We start from the raw sequence: 23,160 nt of genomic DNA, 5'->3' as shown, positions 1-23,160 counted from the left end.
TTTTCTACCGCTAAAATAAAGTTCAAATCGCGATAACTTTTTTGTTTCTCAATAATTTTACACCATTTTTTCACAAGACCTCGAAAAACTCTTCTAGTTTAAGAATCCGTGTCGATATTAATCATTGGTGGTCTAGTTTTGAAGATATTCCGATGTTTCTTGGGGGACCGTCATTCTCCATATAAAATGTCTTTGGCAGCCATTTTGTTTTTGATAAAAACTAAAATGTGTGCTATACAATGCCAGGTTATAAGGAGCCACTGTTAAAAAACCATACAAATCGGTTCAGTATTCTTGGAGAAATCTTTAAATTACGACATGAGGTTTTTTAGAGTTTTCATGATCTTTATTTGTCCCGTGTGGTACCAGAAAAATAAATGCTCATCACTCAAAGACGGCTGCACCAAATTGCTTCATTTTTTCACAACATACTCGCATTAATGTATCATTCCGAGGAGTGAATATCCGAATACGGTAAAAATTCTGTAGCCTGAGATATTTACGTGGATTATGGCAACGTGTCGATCCTCCAATGAATTTTGAAATACCTTCGGATCCAGATGACCAATGATCAGACACATATTCTAAAACTAAAAGAGGTTTTTGAGAGCTTGTGAAAAAATCGTGTAGAAATATCGAGAAACAAAAAAAGTTATCGCGATTTGAACTTTATTTTGGCGGTAGAAAATAAACCTGCCGGTAGAGATGTTAAGTGTCTGTAGTATAATCAAAACGGTACATGAGAAAAATAAAAACAGAATGCAAATGAAATGTTCACCTTTGTAGAAAATCAGTTGATTTTGATTTATTTTTCATTGGGTAGGGGGCTCCTTATTTAGCATAGGTGCTACATATCACATGTATCATTTTGTAAAAAAAAATATTGCAGAAATCGATCACTTATGATATGTAGATATGATGAGTTATGACATGATGCGAATCAAGGACACGTTCAATCAGGTTAGGTGCTTTTAGAGCAGTTGAGCCATGATTCACAAAGAATAAAACATTTGCCGAAGACACCGGCTTCAAGTTAATCTGTAAAAAATAGTCATTGTAGTTTATCTGCCAGTCACCATTACTAAAGAATGATGCCACTCTTCGTGAAACGTCATGGTTTTGAAATCCAGCGACAATGACTTGCACATCTGAAAGCCGCTATTCGCCGTGCCTATGAATGACGAAACTCGACTTTGCGTTTACAACACATACTCAAACTCTTAAACATCGGCTAACGTTCATCAGCTGATAGAGTTATATTCAATGTGCAATTAATTTGGCTTCGTGAATACAAGCGCCACTTCAAGGCCACCAAGTTGTGATCGTGACGATCAGCTAGAAACAAACCACTCCTAGGGTGTTAAGGTGAAACAGCCTGGAATCCTAATTCGATAATGTACCACCACTTTGAACGACAGTGCAAATTCTATTTTAGCACTTCGAGTTTGTATGTTCAATGATTCTGTAGCTGAAACAAATCAGACATGTTTCACCTTAAGCTTCAGTGGTATTCCTCTATATACAATTAAAATAAACATTACACTAACCGACCAACCGGCCAATACCGAGAAGATATCACGAACGAACACGTGCTTCAGTTTTATATCACCGCGGTGCACCGGTCCGTCCAGGGGGTTGATGACATTACAAAATTCTAAACAGTTAAATGGAAACAATATTGATCCATCTTCGCTTGAAGCTGATAACGACATAAACGATGACGATGACAGCGCTGATAACACACTAACCAAGCGTTTTTACCAGAGAAATGTATTATTCTATGAAACGGGGACAGCTACTAGCCTGACGAAGGCCTTTATTTTTATCTTGTCCACTTCATCACGCAACGTTCTAATGACACTCAATGGCTATGAATGACACATAGTAACGGTTCCTGTACTGATGAGGCGGTGTAGGTACTAGTATATAGTACATTTTAAATACACTTACCGAACGGCTTCAGATAAATGTGTCGTTCAAAAGTGAAAACAGCCACCCTGTAAGCCGGCTGCCGTAAATCATAACAATGAAAAGTTAGTTATTCCTATCCTCAGAGCGGTGAGATGCGAAATCCTGCACTCCATTCATGTCTATTTTTCAGAGACGAGTCATACTTGCCCTAGATTAGATAGACACCGGCTTGATGTTGAAGATTTCAAACAGAATGTACCTACTCAGCTATGGTCAACCTAGAGATGATACGATTTTTACAATATTGAAGAGAATTTCATGAAAATTACTATCAATTCAAATAAACGAGAATCAATGCTTTAAATTATGATCTACATGTTAGAAAAAATAATCGTTGATTGAATATCAAATAAACTGTTTCCGGTAACCGAGAGGATCAGATAAGTAGGTAGATGTCATCAAAATGAAACGACAAACTCTTGATTGGCAGTCTGAATTTCGGCGAAATGGCGTGGCTGCAAGTTGGACTATCTTTCCACGAAGTTCAACACATCGCTAAGAATAGCGATGAAAGGCGTGGTTTGATTATGATAGGAATATAGGCATTCTATTTTGAAGTTATAGATTTTTGAATAGAAAAAACTTTTGTGGGATGTTCTAAATTGTTTCCAATAACCAAATAATTTAACTACATTTATCCTCATATAAAAAAATGTTTTTCAATATACATAACTATATGTGTTTGATTTTTGTAATAAAAATTGCCAATAAAAACGGTCATCAATTTAGAATGAACTTATTGAAACTTTTTGTCCAGTCAAGGCAATTATAAAAAAGTTATTTTTTACGCGAGGGATACGTATCGAGTAAATTCCAAACTCGGTTCAACCGCGTAAACAAGTCGAGGTCAATCTGGATAGATCGTAAAAAAAGATCTTTCAATTTTTAAAAATGGACTGCGTACAGAAGACCTGACTAAAGAGTGTAATGGGGTACAAAAAACCGCAGTCCATCGTTGCTCTTACCAGTCTTGTGAGCTTCCCAAGAAAAGAGTTCTCGGCCATGGTTTGCCATAAATCTATGCGTTTGAATCTATTGCATGCTGCTTTGAAGTCGTTCAACCTGTGAGGGGCTGTCCATTAGCCATGTAGTCTTATAGGAGGGAGGGAGATATCTAGTCCAAAACCACGGTGCATACGAATTTCAAAAAGTTTGTATGTACAAAAATAAGAATTTTTGAAAGAAATATAGTGCCTGATTTAAGGACAGTCCCTGATGCGCTAGAGCTTGTTATTCACGGCATTTCAGGAGAGGTTTGGCGCACAGTGCAAGACTGGTCTGTCGTAGAGCGTCTTTTAACGAAGCCAAGTTTATAACTTCCCACGAATCGTTGTAGTTGCTTTTGGTGATAGTGAACGGTAGATAAGGGGTACATTTTTGTGTCTTGGTCATTTTTTTCGACCTGGTGACTAAAAGTCACTATTTGCAACAAAAAGTCACTAAAGTCACTTTTTCATAAAAAAGGGTCACTAAAGTCACTATTTTCTTGATCTTCTGATAATGAAAATTAACACTGTGACAACATTTCAATATTACACAACAAGAAACAGTTATTTGTTATAAAAACAAATATGGTGTGATTTCCATCAAAGAATAAAAAAAAATAGGGATTCCAGGATCTGGAAGAATTCAGGAGAATATTTCGCTGACATTTCCAACGAAAAATGTAAATTTTGGAAAAGATTCTGGCAAATCTAAGAAAGCTACTTTTGGCTGAATTTTCTGGTCGAGATATTTTAACAAATTTTGCCGAAAACTAGGACCAATATCTGACAGAGCTGGTGAATAAATAAATTGTAAACATTCTGCACTAATTAGCGCATATGAAAGGGATCATAAACTTGCCTTCTGAAAGAACCTCATTAAAACTTAACCAGAAGGTAAGCCAGAGACGGTTAGGAATAACAACCTTAAATTAAAAGAGTTTGTCAGAAAGACTGCAAGACTCCAAAAGCGAGTACTCATTTTGCTAGAAATTATTTCAGAACATTAGAAATTCCAACAAATGAACTATACATTTGTCCATTAAACCTTGATAATGTTTTTTTCACGTTTCTATAATGAATACTTGGACATTGTAGGACAATAATAATTGATCAATAGTGATATCCGTGATGATTCCTTAACGACAAATCCACCTGTTCGTAGACTTCAGCAACAAATATGGATCTAATTTAAAGAGATTTCTCTAAAAGGACGATTTCCAACATTTACTGTTTGCTTTACAATCTAAGTATGCAAAATTAGTAATTTTTAGAGTCGTACATCAGGCACGGTAAATGGCTGGGCATGGTGTACCACTGGTACCTCGCGTACCTGCAGGAATAAAATAGACCCTTTTGTGTGGTCCTTAGCCTCTTGCTCAACAACTCCTATCCCTACCTCCTCGTGGTACTGGCCGGGGTACGAGTAACCTTAGGGAAGATCGGGTAACCAATCCCGGTGAGAACTCAGGCCGTTTGCGGACAGGGAAGGGGGCGTTTGCTGTTGCTTTTGCTTCTGCAAACCTGTAGCGTCTGAACTTCATGTTAGGAGCGGCACACATCAGCGTCTGTTCCCCATGTCAGAGGCGGCTAATCATTGTCCGAGTGCCAGAGAAGGACTCTAAGGTAAACTGCGCACTATGGTCCTCCGAATATTTAGGGGGAATCGTCCTCCGGAAATCTGGGGGTTGGTGTCAGGCCCTGCAAGCCAGCCGCAAAAATCAAGCAACGAATAATCATCGAGAGAATACGACAATCGGCGAAGACCACAGCGACGTAAAGGGACTACCGATTGGAAACTCGGTACGTGGAACTGTAAATCTCTCAACTTCATCGGGACCACACGCATACTCGCCGACGTGCTGAAGGACTGCGGATTCGGCATCGTAGCGTTGCAAGAAGTGTGTTGGAAGGAATCAATGGTGCGAACGTTTAGAGTTAACCACCCGAGGAGGAACAAATAACTCCCCAATAACTTATGCATACCATATGTTGGTATCATACACAAATTAAGTATTATTCAGTTGTCAATACCTCATTTTGGTATTATAACGGTATTTGAAAAACAATTAAAAATACTTCATTTTAGTATTCGATAGCTATTGAGGACTGCTGGAGGTATTGAAAAATTTCACTTTTATATGAAAATCCATCAAGTATTATTTAGGTATTACAATACCTGATCTAGTTATCAGCTTGGTATTTGTAGAATATGCATAAGGTATTATTTGAGGTATTTTGCCTCTTATGCAGGGCTCATTCATACCTCATTCAGGTTGTAAGTATTGGAAATTGTCTGGTATGGAATACCTCAATTTGGAATTCAGTAGTTATTTTCTTCTGCTCGGGCACTATCTACCAGAGCTGCGGCAACACACACGAGCTGGGAACAGCTTTTATAGTGATGGGTGATATGCAGATGCGCGTGATCGGGTGGTGGCCGATCAATGAGAGAATGTGCAAGTTGAGGCTCAAAGGCCGGTTCTTCAACTTCAGCATAATAAACGTGCACAGCCCTCACTCCGGAAGCACTGATGATGATAAAGCCGCTTTTTTAACGCGCAGCTCGAACGCGAGTAGGACAGCTGCCTAAGCCACGACGTCCAAATCGTCATAGGAGATCTGAACGCTCAGGTTGGCCAGGAGGAGGAATTCAGACCGATTATATGAGTTCAGCGCCCGCCGGCTGACGAACAAAAACGGCCTACGACTAATTGATTTCGCCGCCTCCAAGAATATGGCAATTCGTAGCACCTACTTCCAGCACAGCCTTCAATACCATACCATACCTGGAGATCACCACAGCAGACAGATCACAAATCGACCACGTTCTGATTGATGGACGGCACTTCTCCTACATTATCGACGTCAGGACCTATCGTGGCGCTAACACCGACTCTGGCCACTATCTGGGGATGGTGAAACTGCGCCCAAAACTCTCCGTCGTTAACAACGTACGGTACCGACGGCCGCTCCGGTATGACATAGAGCGGTATAAGCAACACTCCAGTTCATTTGGATCCCGCCGGGGACGACGATAAGGTGATGGACTCTCGTGCCTGCTGTTCAATATTGCGCTAGAAGGTGTTATGCGGAGAGCCGGGGTACGATTTTTACTTGATCCAGTCAATTTGTTTGCTTCGCGGATGATATGGACATTGTCGGCCGAACATTTGAAAAGGTGGCAGACCTGTACACCCGCCTGAAATGCGAAGCAGCAAAAGTTGGACTGGTGGTGAATGCGACCAAAACAAAGTACATGCTAGCTGGTGGGGCCGAGCGCGACGGGGCTCGCCTAGATAGCAGTGTTACGATAGACGGGGATACGCTCGAGGTGGTCGACGAGTTCGTCTACCTTGGATCCTTGCTGACGCCTGACAATTAAGTTAGCCGTGAAATACGGAGACGCAACATCAGTCGGGCCTATTATGTAGAGGCCATACAAGAAGCTGCGGTTAAAAAAAAATCACATCCGCACCAAATATACCATGTAGAAAACGCTCATAAGGCCGATAGTCTTCTACGGGCATGAAACGTGGACGATGCTCGAGGAGGACTTGCAAGCACTTGGAGTGTTTGGACGTCAGGAGTTTAGGACGATCTTTTGTGGTGTGCAGGAAAACGGTGTGTGGCGTCGAAGGATGAACCACGAGCTCGCCCATTCTACGGCGAACCCAGTATCCATAAGGTGACCAAAGCTGCAAGGATACGATGGGTAGGGCATGTTGCAAGAATGCCGGACAGCAACCCTGCAAAGATGGTGTTCCCTTCGGATCCGGTTGGTACAAGAAGGCGTGGAGCGCAGCGAGCTAGGTAGGCGGATCAAGTGCGCATCGATTTGGCGATCGTGGGGCAGAATCGAGGATGGCGAGACGCGGCCATGAACTGTGGCGTAAAATTGTTAATTCAGTGTTATCTGTTTAGATGTTAACAAAATAAATGAAAATATCGAACAATGCTCATTTTTCAGTTAACAATCGCTTGATTATTAATCTTACCCATCAGGAAGATTATAATCATGCTCATTCACAAACTAATTTTATTCCATCGGGTAGCCGTTCGAATCTTCCCTCCCCTTGGTTATGCGACCTTGCCGCGATGGGAGGGCATAATCCATTAGCCCATATGATGGAAACCAAAGGCGTAACCTGTAGTGGTGGTATCACATTTTGGCATTTTTTGCTTAAAGCCGCGTCATAATTCATATGGCATAGACGCAATAATATCTCGGATGTGATCCAACGGACATTCTGCGTCATTGATAGAATTGATGCCCATTTCAAATAATTAATCTATTCGAAGTGGACATTAATACTATTGGTGACGTTCAGTTTGCCTTTTGCTAACCAGAATGATCCGTAGCCACTCTTACTATTAGCTAGCTAGATACATCGTTATCATATACGACGTAGGGAATACTTGGGAACTCTTAGGAAAATGATTAGTAGATTCACTGAGTAGAAATAAGTGGCGACAATCTTATTTTAATATGGTTTTTACATTGCCATAATAAGAAATACCTCTTTTGTAACAACGGTATAAATAATCTGATTCCAGCTTTATTTTCGCAAAATTTACAAGTAGAAAGTAGGCGTTGTGAAGCATTGCATTTGCCACCGAAAAGTGAATCTTGTAGGAGACTGTAATAGAAGCCTAAGGTAACTTTACTCTTAAATATTCACTATTCACTGAGATCGATCATTAGGGTACACTTGCTAGTTTCGAGAAATTGTTTAACAGACAAAAAAGTGACTTTTTCTTTAAGGATATATGAACGTAAAGACCTGTAATTAACTAGAACTACTACTAAACAGGCTAATTTTGTTAAGACTTGACGACAATTGACATATAAGACTCTAATCTTTCGTAAAAGACAGAAGTAATCAGAATAGCACTTGATTGACAAATTATTCAAAACCATTTCGACTAGACAGTATTAGTAATGATACTACTACACTACTATTTCAAACAAATTCTGATGGAGCTGCTGATTTTCACAATGCTTCTTTTCCTCAGAAGCAAAGGAATATGGGTACTTTTCAAAAACTACCACGTCACAAAACTAATAAAAAAACAGTGTTCATGTGGGCGCCATTGCCTAGTCCGTCTGAGTATTGGTCCTGGTAGAGGGGAAACTTGGCAAAAGCCAGACCGAGGGTTCAGCCTTGACAAGTTAAGCTGTCATGCAGCTCCAACTGAATACCATACAAAAAAAAAAAAAATATGGGTTCGGTTGGGAGTTTAGGGATTCTACCGTTAGTAAATCTAAATCTTCTACGGTGTTAGGGCACTGATGACACATGGAACTTTCTGCACGGTTTTGTCAATGTAGAAGGGAAGCATGTGGAATCTTCCCATTCACCAGCAAATAGTACGCGGATTGTTCCGTCGATGTGAGTCCTTTTGTCCGTATATTTCTCCAGATTCTCGTCCAGTTTGCTCTTGCGTTTCCTTCAACAATTTTGGCTGTTTTAATTTTTCACGGAAGTAGTTGTGCAGAGCAGCTGTCGAAGGGTTTTCCTTAATTTGCGCGGGAATGTAGGGAAGTATCTTTGCAATGCTTTTCAAACAAGGATAGAGTGCGGGGATCGCAGAAACGTTGGGATGATTCTGAAGGTGGTGGTTAAAGCATCTAGCAAAAGGTGTATGTCGCTGTTCTTTGCAGGGATGGGAAAACTACTGTAGCAAACATTTACCGCCTCTACATTTACATGTTTCTAGACGACCATCAAAATCCAAAGCAAACCATGACCGTTCAAAACAAGAAAATGTCACGGCTTTTCAAAACTGTAATCTTCTTCTTCCCAACGTTTTTTCAAACCCGAATGCGAAATGACTCGAGCACAGTGGTGACACGATTTTTCCGGTTTTCGGGGTTTTGACTTTTCGCTCGGTAAAGGCGCCATAAAATTGAACTTGTTTATATGTATCGCAACAGAATGATTGTGCTCTTGCTGTTAGTACTAATAGATTTCAATTAATTGATAACACAATCGAAATATTAGCGATTGAATTATTAAACATTTTTTGCAATCATTCACCTCGGGATGGCTGCCCAAAAAAGATCATAGTGGAGAGACAAAAACATTCAAGCAGTGTGTGAACCTTTGGCAGCGCAATGCCTGATACTATTGATGCTGCTGCTGCTTTGTGTTTTGGTTGACTGGCAGAATCGATGAACTGTGGTAAATTGTGAGCCTGGTTCTTTGAGAAACCTCGTGATCAGCAAAGCCTTGCATTTATGCCATTAGGGTTACCAGACGTACTCTTTTTAGAGTACATGTACTCTTTTTTGCCCTAAAAATTTCTGTACTATTCTTTTTTGCTAAAACGGGTCAATGTACTCTTTTCCAGATATTGATTGACAATTGCCGAGCAAATTGTTAACCCTGGCCACGATCACAGGGTTTGACGGTGCCAAAGTAGAAGGTGCACCATAATAATACCCGTCTGTGAAACATATCACCTTCCCAATACTTTGGCACACCTCTAACGGTTCATGATTTATCATGAAACGGCTGCATTCAGGCGGAGGATCTGTTAATATGTTTCGGCATATTATCAGGTCCTCTTCGAACGGAGGGACCGCCAGGGCTCATTAGTTACTTATAAAACAGTGCTGGTTGTAGATGGTTCAGTTCGTTTACACGAGCTGTAGCATCCTTTGTACTAATCAGTAATGATTGTTAAGTTTCGAAGCTAACGTGTGATCAATCGTTTTATAATGCAACATAACAATGGGTGTTTGGTGGAACTGCGCGTAACACTCGTTGTTATTAAATTTAGTGATTGTGAGGGTGCTAATAGTGATTTTATAATAAAATCTATGGTGATGAAAATTTGAAAACGAAATTGGAAGTGATTCTGATAGTTTTGTTTAAAATATAATAATGATGAAGTATAATGATGTGAACTCTACTAATTTAATAAAGGCCATAATACATTTTGCAATCATTTCTCTGAATATAAACATTATTGCCTAGTTCTTCAAACATGCATGATAAAAGTGTTAATAATGACAGCGAGTGCAGAAGAATGGATCGAAGTGATTTTGGTTTACTGTAACTTTCTTGATAGTGCTAAATTGTAGTTTAAATAGTAATGACTCTACAGCAACAAAAACAATGAAACATTTAAATTGAATATCTTTTAATTACTTAGTAATGCCAACAGATGGTAAATGGTAATAACAATGAATTTATATGAAAATGGTGTGATGTGAAAAGTGTGATATAATGGAAAGTATATCTGAAGTGTATTACGAAAGTTGATGAGTGATAATCGGTGATATACGTGATAGTGTCGAAAATAAAAGTGACGGTAGTGAATGACGAAATGAAATGGGGAATGAGGACCTTTTAATAAAACTATTTCGTTCTTCACTTTAACCACTGTAGTAGCATTTCAGGCCTTCTCATAGTTTGATAGTAGTCTGAACTACTAGACTGCAAAACTACGGTAAGGGCTGATTGCTGCTAGGGTACACAGTGACCATTTGAGCAACATTGCTTAGGAACGTCTGTGTGATGAACGCAATAGAGGCTTATAAAAGCAAATGCTGGGAAGGAGCTTAGGGCAGATTAAGAGTGCCAGTACTACCCCTATCGCTACCGACAAAAAAAAAAAAAAAAAAAAAAAAAAAAAAAAAAAATCGGGTAGCCGTTCGAATCTTTTAATTTCGAATGGATCTATTCAAGGAAAATCCTATGCCCATATCGTAGCAGCTAATTTTTCTTCCCTGTACTCCTCCCCTTTCCATACCTACGAGTAATCGTTTAAACTGTTTCAAATAAAATGAAAAAAAAAACCCTGTCGCCACAATAAACTTCTACTCCGCCTCTTCGTCTACCGAAAATTCTTATGGAAAATCATCAGATAATGTACCAACTTCAAGTGATATGTCTCCCTTTGATTTTATTTTTCTAACTGAATAATTGAATCAAATGATTGATGCAATGTTCAAAACCACCACTATGACTAAAGCAGTCCGAGTTGGTATAAAATTTACAAATCAAATTGTTATTGGATTACGTTTTTCTAATGGATCCAAATAATAATTTATATATTTTAAATTGGAATGCTCGTTATTTGAATGATAAAGAGGATGAACCGTGTAATTTTCTAACAGCTAATTACAAACATATATCAATTATTGCTGAAACATACTTAAAACCTGGATCCAAACTTAAAAGAGATCCTACCTTTTTGTTTATCGTAATGATCGACTCGATGGGGCATGTGGGGGAGTTGCAATCATCATTCATAGGCGTATAAAACATCAACTGTTTTCGTCATTTGAAAATAAAGTATCTTGGTAAATATACTTTTATTGCTGCTTATTTGCCCATTCAATGCTCTGGGAAGCAAGTTAATAAGCTTAGCTTAGCTTAGCTTAGACTGACTACACATGTCAATGGTTGCTATTCCGTGATTGACCGAAGTCAGTGAAAATGCACATAGAATCAAATAGAAGATCGGCTGGGATTGGCCATAATCTTCTTCAGTGTGCATAATTCAGTGCTTTTATTTATACAGGGTCAATAATGGCGCCGGTCACGTCCTTGCAGTCAGGTGGGATTGGGGGAAGGAATGTTAGTGTGTAACCGCTGCTAATTGGAGACCGTGTTTGCCTCTGCATCTCCACAAAGGTTACTGGGAGGAATCTTTGTTAATGGGGAGTAGCGTCGGGTCACAGAGTTCACTTTGTAAAGCGATTAGACCATGATAAATAATTATTTGTGAGATATGAACATGCTCATATGTAAATATAATATTTTCATTTGATATTAACAATTTCTATGTAGAGGAAAATTATGCCAATACTTGAGGTGACGAACCATTCAAAGTTTGTTGGACAAATACCTAAATGTAACATTCCTACAGCTGTCAGGACGAAAGCATGTGTTATTACATCATAGAACACTCTTATTCTTATGCCGACACTTACAGTGGCGAACCATGAATTGTTGAATAAAGTGAACCTTTCGCTAGTCTACACTTGTAGTGTCGAACCATTCAAAGTTTTTTTTTAATTACAAAAATAAAGGTAAAAAGAAAGGGGTGTTTAGAAAAATAAATGTTAAACATAAATAATTCATGAATCAGAGTTTATGTCAACACTCACAGTGACGAACCATTCATAGTTTGTTGAAAATCATATTTACGTCCCACCGTTGTTTTATAGATTAGAAATAGTAGCATGAAACGAGCTCACCCATTGATCCGTCATCCTTGACTGAGCAGCAACAATCCTTTTTCAGCTCAGAGAAAATAGGCGCGCGACCCAAGAGGGAAAACAACTGACGACTGCTCGGTCTTTCTTGACGCACTGCCCAGGAGCAAGCGTCAAGGTCGAGGTCTTTTTCACTTTACTCGACAGACGCGCGACATGTCTGATCCTGCCCATATCGCCCGCTCCTACAGGAGTAAGCGTCAAGGTCGAAAGATCAAACACTACTCTGCTCTGGGCAGCAAATTAATTTGCTCCAGACTGACTTGCGAAAATTGACTCGCAATAAGTAAACATTTTTTGTCATTGGTGACTTTAATGCCAAACATCGGTCATGGAATAATTCACAAAGTAATTCCAACGGCAGAATTTTATTTGATGAGTGCTCTTCAGGATATTTCTTAATTCAATACCCTGAAAGCCCTACATGTTTTTCCTCTTCTAGAAACTCTTCTACGATTAATTTGGTTTTAACCGACTGTAGTCATCTTTGTAGCCAACTGGTTACTCCCACTGATTTTGATTCTGATCATGTCCCTGTTACATTTCAAATATCCCATGAAGCGATTCTCAATCCTATCAGCTCCACTTTCAATTCTTTTCGAGCCGATTGTACTACATATGAAACATACATTAATAGTAATCTTGATGTTAACATGATAATAAATCTTCGAGCTGTTTAGTGGAATAGGGGCCATCCATTAATAACGTAAGGCTTTATGGGGGGAGGAGGGGTTTGAGATTTCTTACGCGCCATGCAATTTGTTCTTTATTTTCATACAGAAAATCTTATCTTAGGGGGAAAAATTACTTTACGTAATAAATCGACCGCCCCATACCTATAAGTAGATGAAAAACCCGAATTTAGTACTATACCATTTAATTCTACTAGAGTTTGTATCCTTTGACAGATACGCGTATTTCGACTTCAACTGTAAGGCCGTTTTCAGTATCGTGTACTAGACTCGACAAAGGATCAAACTCTATTGGAATAAAATAATATAGTACTAAATTCGGTTTTTCATCTACTTTGATGTGAACATTTATTTTCAAACAAAACTTGATATTGACAATGCTCTCGAAACTTTATCAAATTCCATCGTTGAAGCCAGGGACATTGCAATAGCAAAATGTAAAATTTGAATCCGTGATTATAAACGACGATCTTAAACTCTTGATCAGTCTTAATAAGATTAAGAAACAAAAAAATTGAAAAAAAAATCAATTGGACCCTTGCTCTAAGCCCTCTTGGAAATTATTTAAAATTTTGAAAAAACCTCAGAAGCCAATGCCGAAATTGAAAGAGGAAAACAAATTATTACTAATTAATTGCGCGCACAATTTTAATTTAGGATTCAGTAGTCGAATCAAGTTACTTAGGACATTCGAAAACATTCTTAATCAAGAGAACGTTGTCGGGAATTCGGTGAAATCAACTTACCTTTAAACATTCATAACTGCTACAACAAATGTAACTTGATGTGTTGTTAACAATATGTTAATAAAAACTTTTTACGGAGATGAACCAGCCAAGGGCTGAAAATCTCCCTAATAAAGATAAATAATAATAATAAAAGCTTAATTAAATATGTTAATAAATTAGGATGATAGTGTTGTCTAACACAGTACACCTAGATATAAGAAATGAATGTAATGTTTGGAATGATACTAAGAAAGAATTTAAAAAAGCTCTCAATCGTACAAACCATGGCAAATTTAAATTTCTTTGTTCCACTGCTGTGTATACTAGTATACTTACTAATTTCCTTATAAAGCTAAGACAATCTTAGAACTTCTAAAAGTTTAGCAATTTGATTACACCTTTGAGTCAACACAAATGGGAAACGGAATGGAAACCCTATACACCAATATGTTATTAGCAATTGACCATTAATACCGCAGAACGCCGTGCTCTGACTGCGAACCCCCCGTCAAAGTTTGTAGTAAACCTGCCAAAATAGCAATAAATTTCCCCATCGAATCGTCGAAACCAATATGTTTTCAAGGGGAGCGAACATTTTTTTACCTTCACTCGTGACAGCCCTTCCGCTCCACATTATGAGTAAAGTGGAAAAATCAAACCACCTCGGCGAATTTAGAGTTTTACACAATTTTTAAGGGATCTATTTTTACTTTGTTGGTGTAGTAGGGCAAATGTACCATTAGTGGTGCACCTAAGCGAAAACTGCTAAAACATGGTGATAAAATCATGAATTATATGATTTTAGCGTATCAATCGCTAGATCTCAAATCCTTCTATCATTCAAATGTATAAAAACCATGATTCATTTGAAATTTCCCTGCAAAAAGCCTTGCACCAACAATAGGAACACTGTTCCTTTAGTGGAGGTATGTTTTAAGAATGGTTCCTTTAGTGGCGCAAACCATTGATTTCTTATGGAACCCTCCACTATGGGTACTGATGCACCACTATAGGTGCAAAGGAGCAAAAAATTTAAGCAAAATAATTGTTTAAAATAGGTTTATGGTTAAAAGTCATGAATATTATTCGATAACTTGTATCATTTTCACATCGTACATCATAGAAAAATATCACATAGCCATAAAAAAGTGCGAAACATGTCAAAACACACTACCTCCACTATTGGAGCTACCTCCACTAAGGGAGCGTTTGCCCTAAGCCCTGAGAATGTTGCGTGAAATGCAAACGCCCCGGCAAATGTTTGTGGATTTAGATGCATGATTAGCTGCACTTACCTCATCGGTTGGTTTCTGGCCAGCTTTCTTCCGAAGATCGCTCACGTTCAGTACATTTCCGGTGCTGACGGTAACGTTGGCACTTCCCTTCAGTAGGTGCGATAGCATTTTTGTTCGATTTGTTTGAACGTCTGATGTGGTGCTGCTTGCAGTATGTATTAGATGTTTTACGATGATGTATTGCCTGATACGACTCCACAGACAACGCAATCGAATTGCTAATCTCCAAAACGAAGAGCTCGATTTGTAGCCTCTATGTCAATGAATGACGACGATGATTTCACTTTTCACAGCCTTTCCGAATATTGTAACCTTGGCAGATAAGATTGAACCATTCACAAAGCGTAGAAAGCATACGCACTAGACAGATAGAATAGATGTGTTTTTTCCTCTAATAAGAACACTTCAGCACTATGTTTGCACCAACGAAGCTAACACTTTTCAACAGCAATAGTCCAACCACAAAGCACTATAATATTTCAGCTATCTAATTTCCAGTAATGAATGCACTATGTAGCGTTTTTTAAGGTACTCGACAGAAGAAAGCAATGGGTATATCTATTTATATAATGCCTGCAATGTGGAATGATGGAACAAAACAAACCGGTTCACCGAGCAGCGTCTTAAATACTAATTCTCAGGACTGCAAACGTACCGACTGACTATCGGCCTCGAGTAACACCCAAAGTTCTGTACTCTCTGAAGAGAGCCTGTTGGATTATTTGCTCTGAGTCTTCTCCCAAGTAGTGGGTTTTTATCAGCTATAGTAAACACAAGTAAACATACCTACAGCTACAACACAATATGCGTTCAATATGGTTTTCAAGAGCAGCAATATTTACACAAAACACATAAAGACTTGAGTTGCATACTGTCTCATCATGTAAGAATAATGAGCGTTACAGGATCTTATATGATTCATAGAGAGCAATATATCCTTATTACGAAGACAGCTACACAACCATGAAATAGCTTGAAAAATCGCGCTCATTCAATTTTAAATTGGAAACCACGTGCTCGACCACCGATCTTAGGCCGAATACAAACACTTCTGCTACGACAGATATGGCTTGATTGGATGGGGGAAAATCGTATTTGCATGCATATCAAAATTATTACATGCTGAAGTATATGTGTGTTGTACTGATGTTATCTGGTTCTCTCTAAAGCTACTACTACACACCAGTAGAAGCGATTGAAACCACCATGAATGAACTTGACGTACATGATGGCCTGCGGAAAAGGCGTGTTTCAATAATCGAAATATTGCGTTCAAGTTACGACTGATTGCAAGTCACTTTTCCCATTTTATCGTATACACTTTGAGGTCTGTACACGCAACTGCACCACGATATACGAATTCAAATTCGTTCATTCACAAAAAAAAAGTTTTAAGTTTATAACTGTGGAAGAGCAACTAACATTCAAATCAGCATGCATGTTTAATTATAGTTTTTTATTGCTTTTATTAGTATGGACCGATGCACGAGTTCACTAATTTGACATTCAAGCGGTGCCGCATTCACTCGTTGCCATGGTCACATAAATAACACGGCACCGCTCAAACGTCAACGAGTGAACTCGTGCATTGACCCATTATTCCAAACATAACTGATGGCGAATGCAAATCTGCAATCGAAACAATCCATGACTTTGAGAATAAACTCAAATTGAATCTTCATTAGTTGTTAAACCGTTACCTAGACCACGCGCGTCTTTTGTTAGCTTTTTTTTTTTTTTTTTTTGGATTGTCTTTTCGACTGGCTAAGACCACGAGTTGGTCCATCTCGCCGCTTTTGTTAGCTTTGCCCCAATGAACCGATGCATGAGTTCACTAATTTGACATTCGAGCGATGCTGAATTCACTCGTTGCCATGGTCACGTAAATAACACGGCACCGCTCAAATGCCAGATAATGAACCCGTGCATGGGTCCATAGGTTAGGGCCGCCGAAACGTGTCTAGGGCCCATTCACAAATTTCATAACGCTGGAGGGGGTGGGTGGGTGTCCCAACCATGTTACGGCCCATACAAAAATTGTATGATATTCATACAAAAAGTGTTACAAGGGGGTGGGTGGGTGTCCAAAAAGTCCAATTTCAGCGTTATGAAATAAATGAATGAGCCCCTAGTGGAAGCGGAAGAAATTTTAAGACTTGAAGTTTTTTCACTTCAAGAATGGCGAATCCAAATGCAGGAAGCAGCGCTTCCGACGATGGCATTTTAGTACGGTCGGTCGAGACAACTGGACGACCTGGAAGTTCGTATTGAAGATCTATTTGGGAGTGGAAGATCTCTAGGAAGTAGTGGGTCCTACGCCCAATGAAGACGGAACGCCCTCCGCTGTGAACCCTCGGAAGGACAGAATCGCACGATGTAAAATTATTCTATCCCTCGCCCCGGTGAATTTCATTCACGTCGAGGAAGTCAAAACTGCGGCCGTAGTGGGGAAGAAGTTTTCGAACACGTTCGAGGGCACTGGATTGACCACCAGCCTTTGCACAAGCTAATCACGATGAATACCCAAAAGGGAGTGTTTATCACCACTTTTGTAGAATCTCGTAGCACAGGGTTTCTCAACTTTTGGTCCGCGGATCCCTAGGGGGCCGTGACGACTTCTCAGGGGGTCCGTGAAACTATTGGTTGGTATGAATAAAAAGCGTTGAACTTTACTACATGTAGCATCTACTCAAAAACAAAATTCACAAAGTTACCTACACAGATGCTGCACATTATCCCAAGCAGCACAGTTTGTTTCAACTCAAGAATAAAATCACAGACAAACAGACGTAACACTTAGAACAAATTTCTTCAAAATCTATCGCCCAGGTACACCATCATCATCTGGTGAGCATATTGCCCGAAAAGATGTTTCGTGCAACAAGACCGGTAGATGGCGGTAGTGTGAAACGTCAAACGCGAACAAAAACTATGCGCGCGCCTCTGGTTGTGAGATTTGTAACAAAGCGAATTTGAAATGATCGTTAAATGAGGGGTCGATGGAAATTTCGTCAGTGTTACGTCTGTTTGTCTGTGATAAAATTATCGCTTGAAACTAATCAGAGTTGTCAAAATATGAATTACAATTGCACTGAATAGCAACGCAAAAAGCGCAAGAGGCGGAGTCTGTTTGTAACGTATTTGAATAATATCGAAATTGCTTATTTGTTGCAAAATACTTAAAAGAAAAAAAATGAAAACAAAGATATGAACGAGAATCGAATTTCCGACCTCAAGATCACCAATTTTCTCCTCTACTCACTACTCCACCAGCTCTTCGAACAATTGTTTCGCTAATCTTGTCGCCAATGCACTATAAAAGCGACCACATGGCCCATTAATCAAAGCTTGTTGCTTATGACTTGAGTGCACCCTTCGGAATACAAGTTCATTACTGGTGAAATTAGGCCACGCCTGAAATAATCTAAACTTTTCGCAAAAACTCCCGCGCAACACATGAGAAACACAACACCTTTTAAACAAACAAACTGTTGCTAGACCATGTTTTCGTTGTTATATGACACGTAATGTGCAACTCAACCATATTGCAACTGGATTGAAACAAACAAGCTTCTTGCTGTCATACACATAGTTTAGTGCAACTTTGTCTGGGATGAATCTTCTTGAGTTGTGGGTATGGGAACGAAAATTGAATGCAAGTTGCAGATGCTTTTAATGAAAGTAATTTGAAACAACATTCAAACCGGCATTTTTAGAGAAGTTTCAAGTGTTTGTTTGAAAAGTTGCTGAAAACATCTTGATAAATATTATTTCATTGCTATTTGATGTTGAACGTCAAACAAGGAGTGAAATGCACGTTCATTGGAACGGCAATGAAACTTCATGAGCCTTTATATTGATATGCACCCGAACTAAAACCAGGTAAGTTACAGATGCTTTTATTCATACGCGATTGAAACCATTTTTGAAAAGTATCTCTTCGGAAGATGTTTCCCGTGCTACTTGGAGGAAAATCCAGTCAGAGTGCAGCGTTAAATCAATAAAATCATGCATATGGGGATGCCAAATTTGTCGCTTGTTCACACGACAAATTATGTGAAAATATGAATATTACTACATTCTCGCTATACATCGCGTAATCGATCATGGACACTAATTAATGTAGTTTTTTTTAATTTTACACGATTTGAAGTGAAAATTTTCTCAGACATTCGGGAATTCCAAAAAAATCGAGAATCTTGGATGTCACAATTCTCACGTATAGTTCAATATCACTCTTGTCGAAATCAGCTTACGTTGCTGTGAAACGACTGCCGGTGGAAGTTGCCACGTTTTTTCTGGAACTTGGTAACTACAGCTTGCGTATTTTTAATTAAATTACTAATCAGCATGTCATAAATCACTCGAGCCAAACGCCGGGTTTCGGTAATTCACTGTAGAAGCACGTAATTAGTCTCAAAGTCCGAATCAACATCTACAGAAAACAACAAAAAAAAAGTAATCATAAAATGTAGAAAAATATAATTTTTAGCCTTATTTATCTTGCAGATCAATTGTAATCAGCTCCACCAACTTCACCTCAGAATCATCATTTTCATACAGTTTTACGTAAATTTTCTCAATTTTCCAAGGTGTTACAGAAAATTCCCACACGATTGTACTCGCATATGGGAATGAATGATTGTATTATGTATATGGTAAAATTCATAACAACGAATGTTTAAACAATGATGCATGTTGAAATTCAAAACAAACGTAATTGTTTATACTATAAAATGTTGTCAAATTGCATGTTATTTTAACTACAGTTTGTAGTTAGTTTTAACATATGTAGATGACTAATAACATTCTTAAAACAATGGAATGGCAGTTAATTTTACTGATTTTATGGTATTTTTTACGATAATCATGCAATGTAAATTTAACTACTCAAACAACGTTCGGCGTACAATGCAATTCATTTCAGTGTACGAACCGCACAAGTCCATCACCACCAGGATATAGACCTGTAATGCAGCCCATAGCCCATTTAAGGGGCGGTAAATTATCTAAGATCATCCTTCTGCTCCAAAATTTAAACAAGCATGCATTGAACTCATCTCAATGATCGGGATCCCTTTGAATCCTGATTTTTCAATCCCAGCGTGCGTAATTCGTGCAAGGATTCAATCCCAGAATTGAATCCCTGTCATTGAGCATATGTAGCCAAGCAAACGAATGATATGGGGCTCTGTACAAAAATGTACCTCTCCCTTTCACTCTTTCATGAAATTTGTAAACAACAAGGCCAGTAAAAATCAAAATCCCAAGCAAAATCAAAACAGTGCAGAGGCCCATAGAATGCTCCTCATCTAAAGCATGATTGTTTGACGTTTTGTAGAGGATAAGAAGAAACGGGATTACCCAAGGGGAAGTGGTATGAAAGGCAATAACATATACATCGTAAGAAATATCAAAAAAATATATCAAACCACTGCAAGTTAGTCCTAACGTCGGTCATTCGAGGAGAAGCGAATCACAGCTCTATTTTTGCTAAACCAAGACACTAAATTAATATAGTGATGCTGAGCTCCCAAGTTTCACTCGGATTGTCAACGACCTGAAAGAAAACTATCAAAAATTGTCGCAAGTCCTCCAATTCAGGAACCAACTGTACATGCTGACATCATTCAGACTTATCCCAAGTGTCCTGTCAGACAGGAATTTTCAATGGACCGATGCACGAGTTCACTAGTTTGACGTTTGAGCGGTGCCGAATTCACTTGTTGCCATGGTCACTTAAATAACACGGCACCGCTCAAACGTCAGATAGTGAACTCGTGCATCGGTCCATAAACGCTCGAGAAATATCAATGCTAATTGGGTCCTAAAATGTTTAATGAATTATTTTTTTTATTTAATAATACGAAAGAGCATGTCATTGCAACTACTTTAGCAAGTTTTCCAGCTCAAATAACGGCTATAACACAGACAAACAGACGTAACACTTAGAACAAATCTTAATCAAAATCATAGTCACGAAGACATGTACGCCCAATGCTATAATTGGTGTGTTTGGCCGACGGGCCAACAGATGGCGGTAGTGTGTAAACGTCAAACACGAACGAAAACGATACGAGCGCTGCGGGTGGCGGATCGGCCACCTACCACATTTTTGAATCGACCGTTAAAAAGGTGGTCGATGGACAACGATGAGAGTGTGACGTCTGTTTGTCTGTGGCTATAACATATTTAAACTTCAATTTTAAAAATGGTTCCAAATATGAACCTTGACACTTGTGATCTTGTTTGACATTCACTTTTTCGACAAAAATGCCACAGGGCATATAGTTTTAACACTGGGGTTGTTCCTATCTGACATTTCGGAAGGGACACGGAAAACAAAATATACCCAACATTTGAGTTTAAACCAAAGGGTGTGACAAAATCTCAAAAATCATAAAAAAATGTTTTTTGAACTTAAACCAATGAAAATCATTTAAAAATTGAGTAAACATGTGTTTCTGCCCTAAACTTAAGCGTTTGGTACTAAAATTGAGACAAAGCTTTAGGACCCTATTCGATTTATTTCTACTAGCAAACAATCGATCAAGGATTGAATCCTAGGATCCAATCCTCTCATACACGTGGCAGGATTCATTGCATGCCTGGATCTAAACAAAAGATGCGCGTGAAATTAATCTCGCTCCGATGGTTTTGAATCTCAGTAGCTCTTGTGGGATTTTTTGAAGACTGAGTGCGGTCTGTCATTGAGCCGAACTCGGCGAGATGTATATCGACACAACGGTTGCCTGGATCGGCACGTGAAGGCGAACAGCGACGAGATGTAAATAAGTTTCGATTTGCACATGTACGAAAGAGAGAAAGTGTACCAGTTATGGCTATAGTGGTTCCCTATTTGGCCATACGTGAATTCTCGAAAACTTTCACATTTTAAATATTTTTGAATGCTTTAACAGATTTTGCTTTCGAACTACTAAGACACACAGTTTAAAAAAAAATGAAAACAATTGGATTATCGTGTATGGCGAAATATGGAACCATTGTGTCCATAACTGGTACAACTACCCTATACCTTCTCGGATGGTTAATCCTACGCAATAGTTGGCGTTACTAGACTGTAGCAGTAACGTATAGTTTCTGTCAACAAAGTCTGGCGAAACAGCAGTCTAGTTCACCTTGGTCTCCTGCAAGGCTACGAGGCACGATTCGAGGTTGAAGATGAGCAGCTTTAGCTTGCTGATGTTGGCCCTAAGACCACGGATATTCCATTGCAGGGCGAAGCAACCGCCGGAGCGACTATCCGTTGCTGATCGTGTTCTTACACTAGTTCTGCCAATCAGAGTTGGGAAAAGTTCTGAAATTCACACTACAGTAGGCAAGCGTAGCAAATCACAGTCAGCGAAGCGTGGAACTCACGCGTATCACTGCTGTAGGCAAAATGCCTTGAAAATAACAAAACACCCGTTGCTAAGGGCAAACCAAATTACTGTAGAAAATTGTTCTATTTCCCGCTGCATTTTCCGCATTTACAGCCTTCAATGACACTACTGATTAAGAAAAATCATGTACCCAACATAGGCTACTTGATGAGATTCACAATTTTGAACTACTGTATTAGAAGAGTCACGTGATTTTCGCAAAATCTCGAACCTACTACTATTACCTTTCCCAGCTCTACTGCCAATACCGATAACAGCAGGTACTGGGGAAGCGCTTTGTGTAATGTTTCTGCGGTGAACTCTTGAAGGGTCATCTCCCGGAGATGGGGGTGATGCGCAGTAGCGTAGCTAGGGGGGTGCGGTCCGCACCGGGCCCCGAGCTTATAGGGGCCCCAAAATTGCAGTGTGGATTTCTCATAGTATTGAAAGTTCGACCTAGCTTATAGGGAATTGACAATTTGTATCATCCCAAACTAAAAATTTGTATAATAAGCATAGCTTTTGGAGGAGATTTGGATTAGCTACACTCAAGATAATGTCTCCATTTGATTCATGTGCAAACCTACATGGATTTTTGCAATGGGGGTTTGCATATGCATAGTATGTGCGAAATCAATGAGTTAACGCTAATGTTTGTCCTCATTGAAATAATAATGTCTGCACATACTATTCAGGGGATGCCTAAATGGAATATATTGATCTACCTTATTAAGATGTTTACAATGTTTTCTCATACTTAAAACACATGGTACACAATTTTGTTTTGTGAATCAGATATATTTCGATCATTGATGCACAGATACTATAAGCACAGATTGATGCACAGACCATGAGCATGTTTATTTTACAGTTTTAC

The 23,160-nt window shown here is 39.0% G+C and overlaps 1 protein-coding gene across 1 annotated transcript in view; it reads right to left on the bottom strand.

Annotated features, from left to right (window-relative positions):
- Positions 1–15,938, bottom strand: part of LOC5566585 (glutamate--cysteine ligase regulatory subunit) — a 32,355-nt gene extending 16,417 nt beyond the window's left edge. The window contains exon 1 of the mRNA XM_001650930.2: positions 14,902–15,938. Coding sequence (XP_001650980.2) covers positions 14,902–15,009 — 108 coding nt within the window. The 5' untranslated portion in view covers positions 15,010–15,938. The remainder of the gene's footprint in view (positions 1–14,901) is intronic.
- Positions 15,939–23,160: the final 7,222 nt, after the last annotated feature.

Source organism: Aedes aegypti, chromosome 3 (assembly GCF_002204515.2).
Source record: "Aedes aegypti strain LVP_AGWG chromosome 3, AaegL5.0 Primary Assembly, whole genome shotgun sequence".
NCBI lineage: Eukaryota > Metazoa > Arthropoda > Insecta > Diptera > Culicidae > Aedes > Aedes aegypti.
The sequence above is the reverse complement of the archived record's forward strand: the minus strand, read 5'-3'. Positions and strand labels throughout refer to the sequence as shown.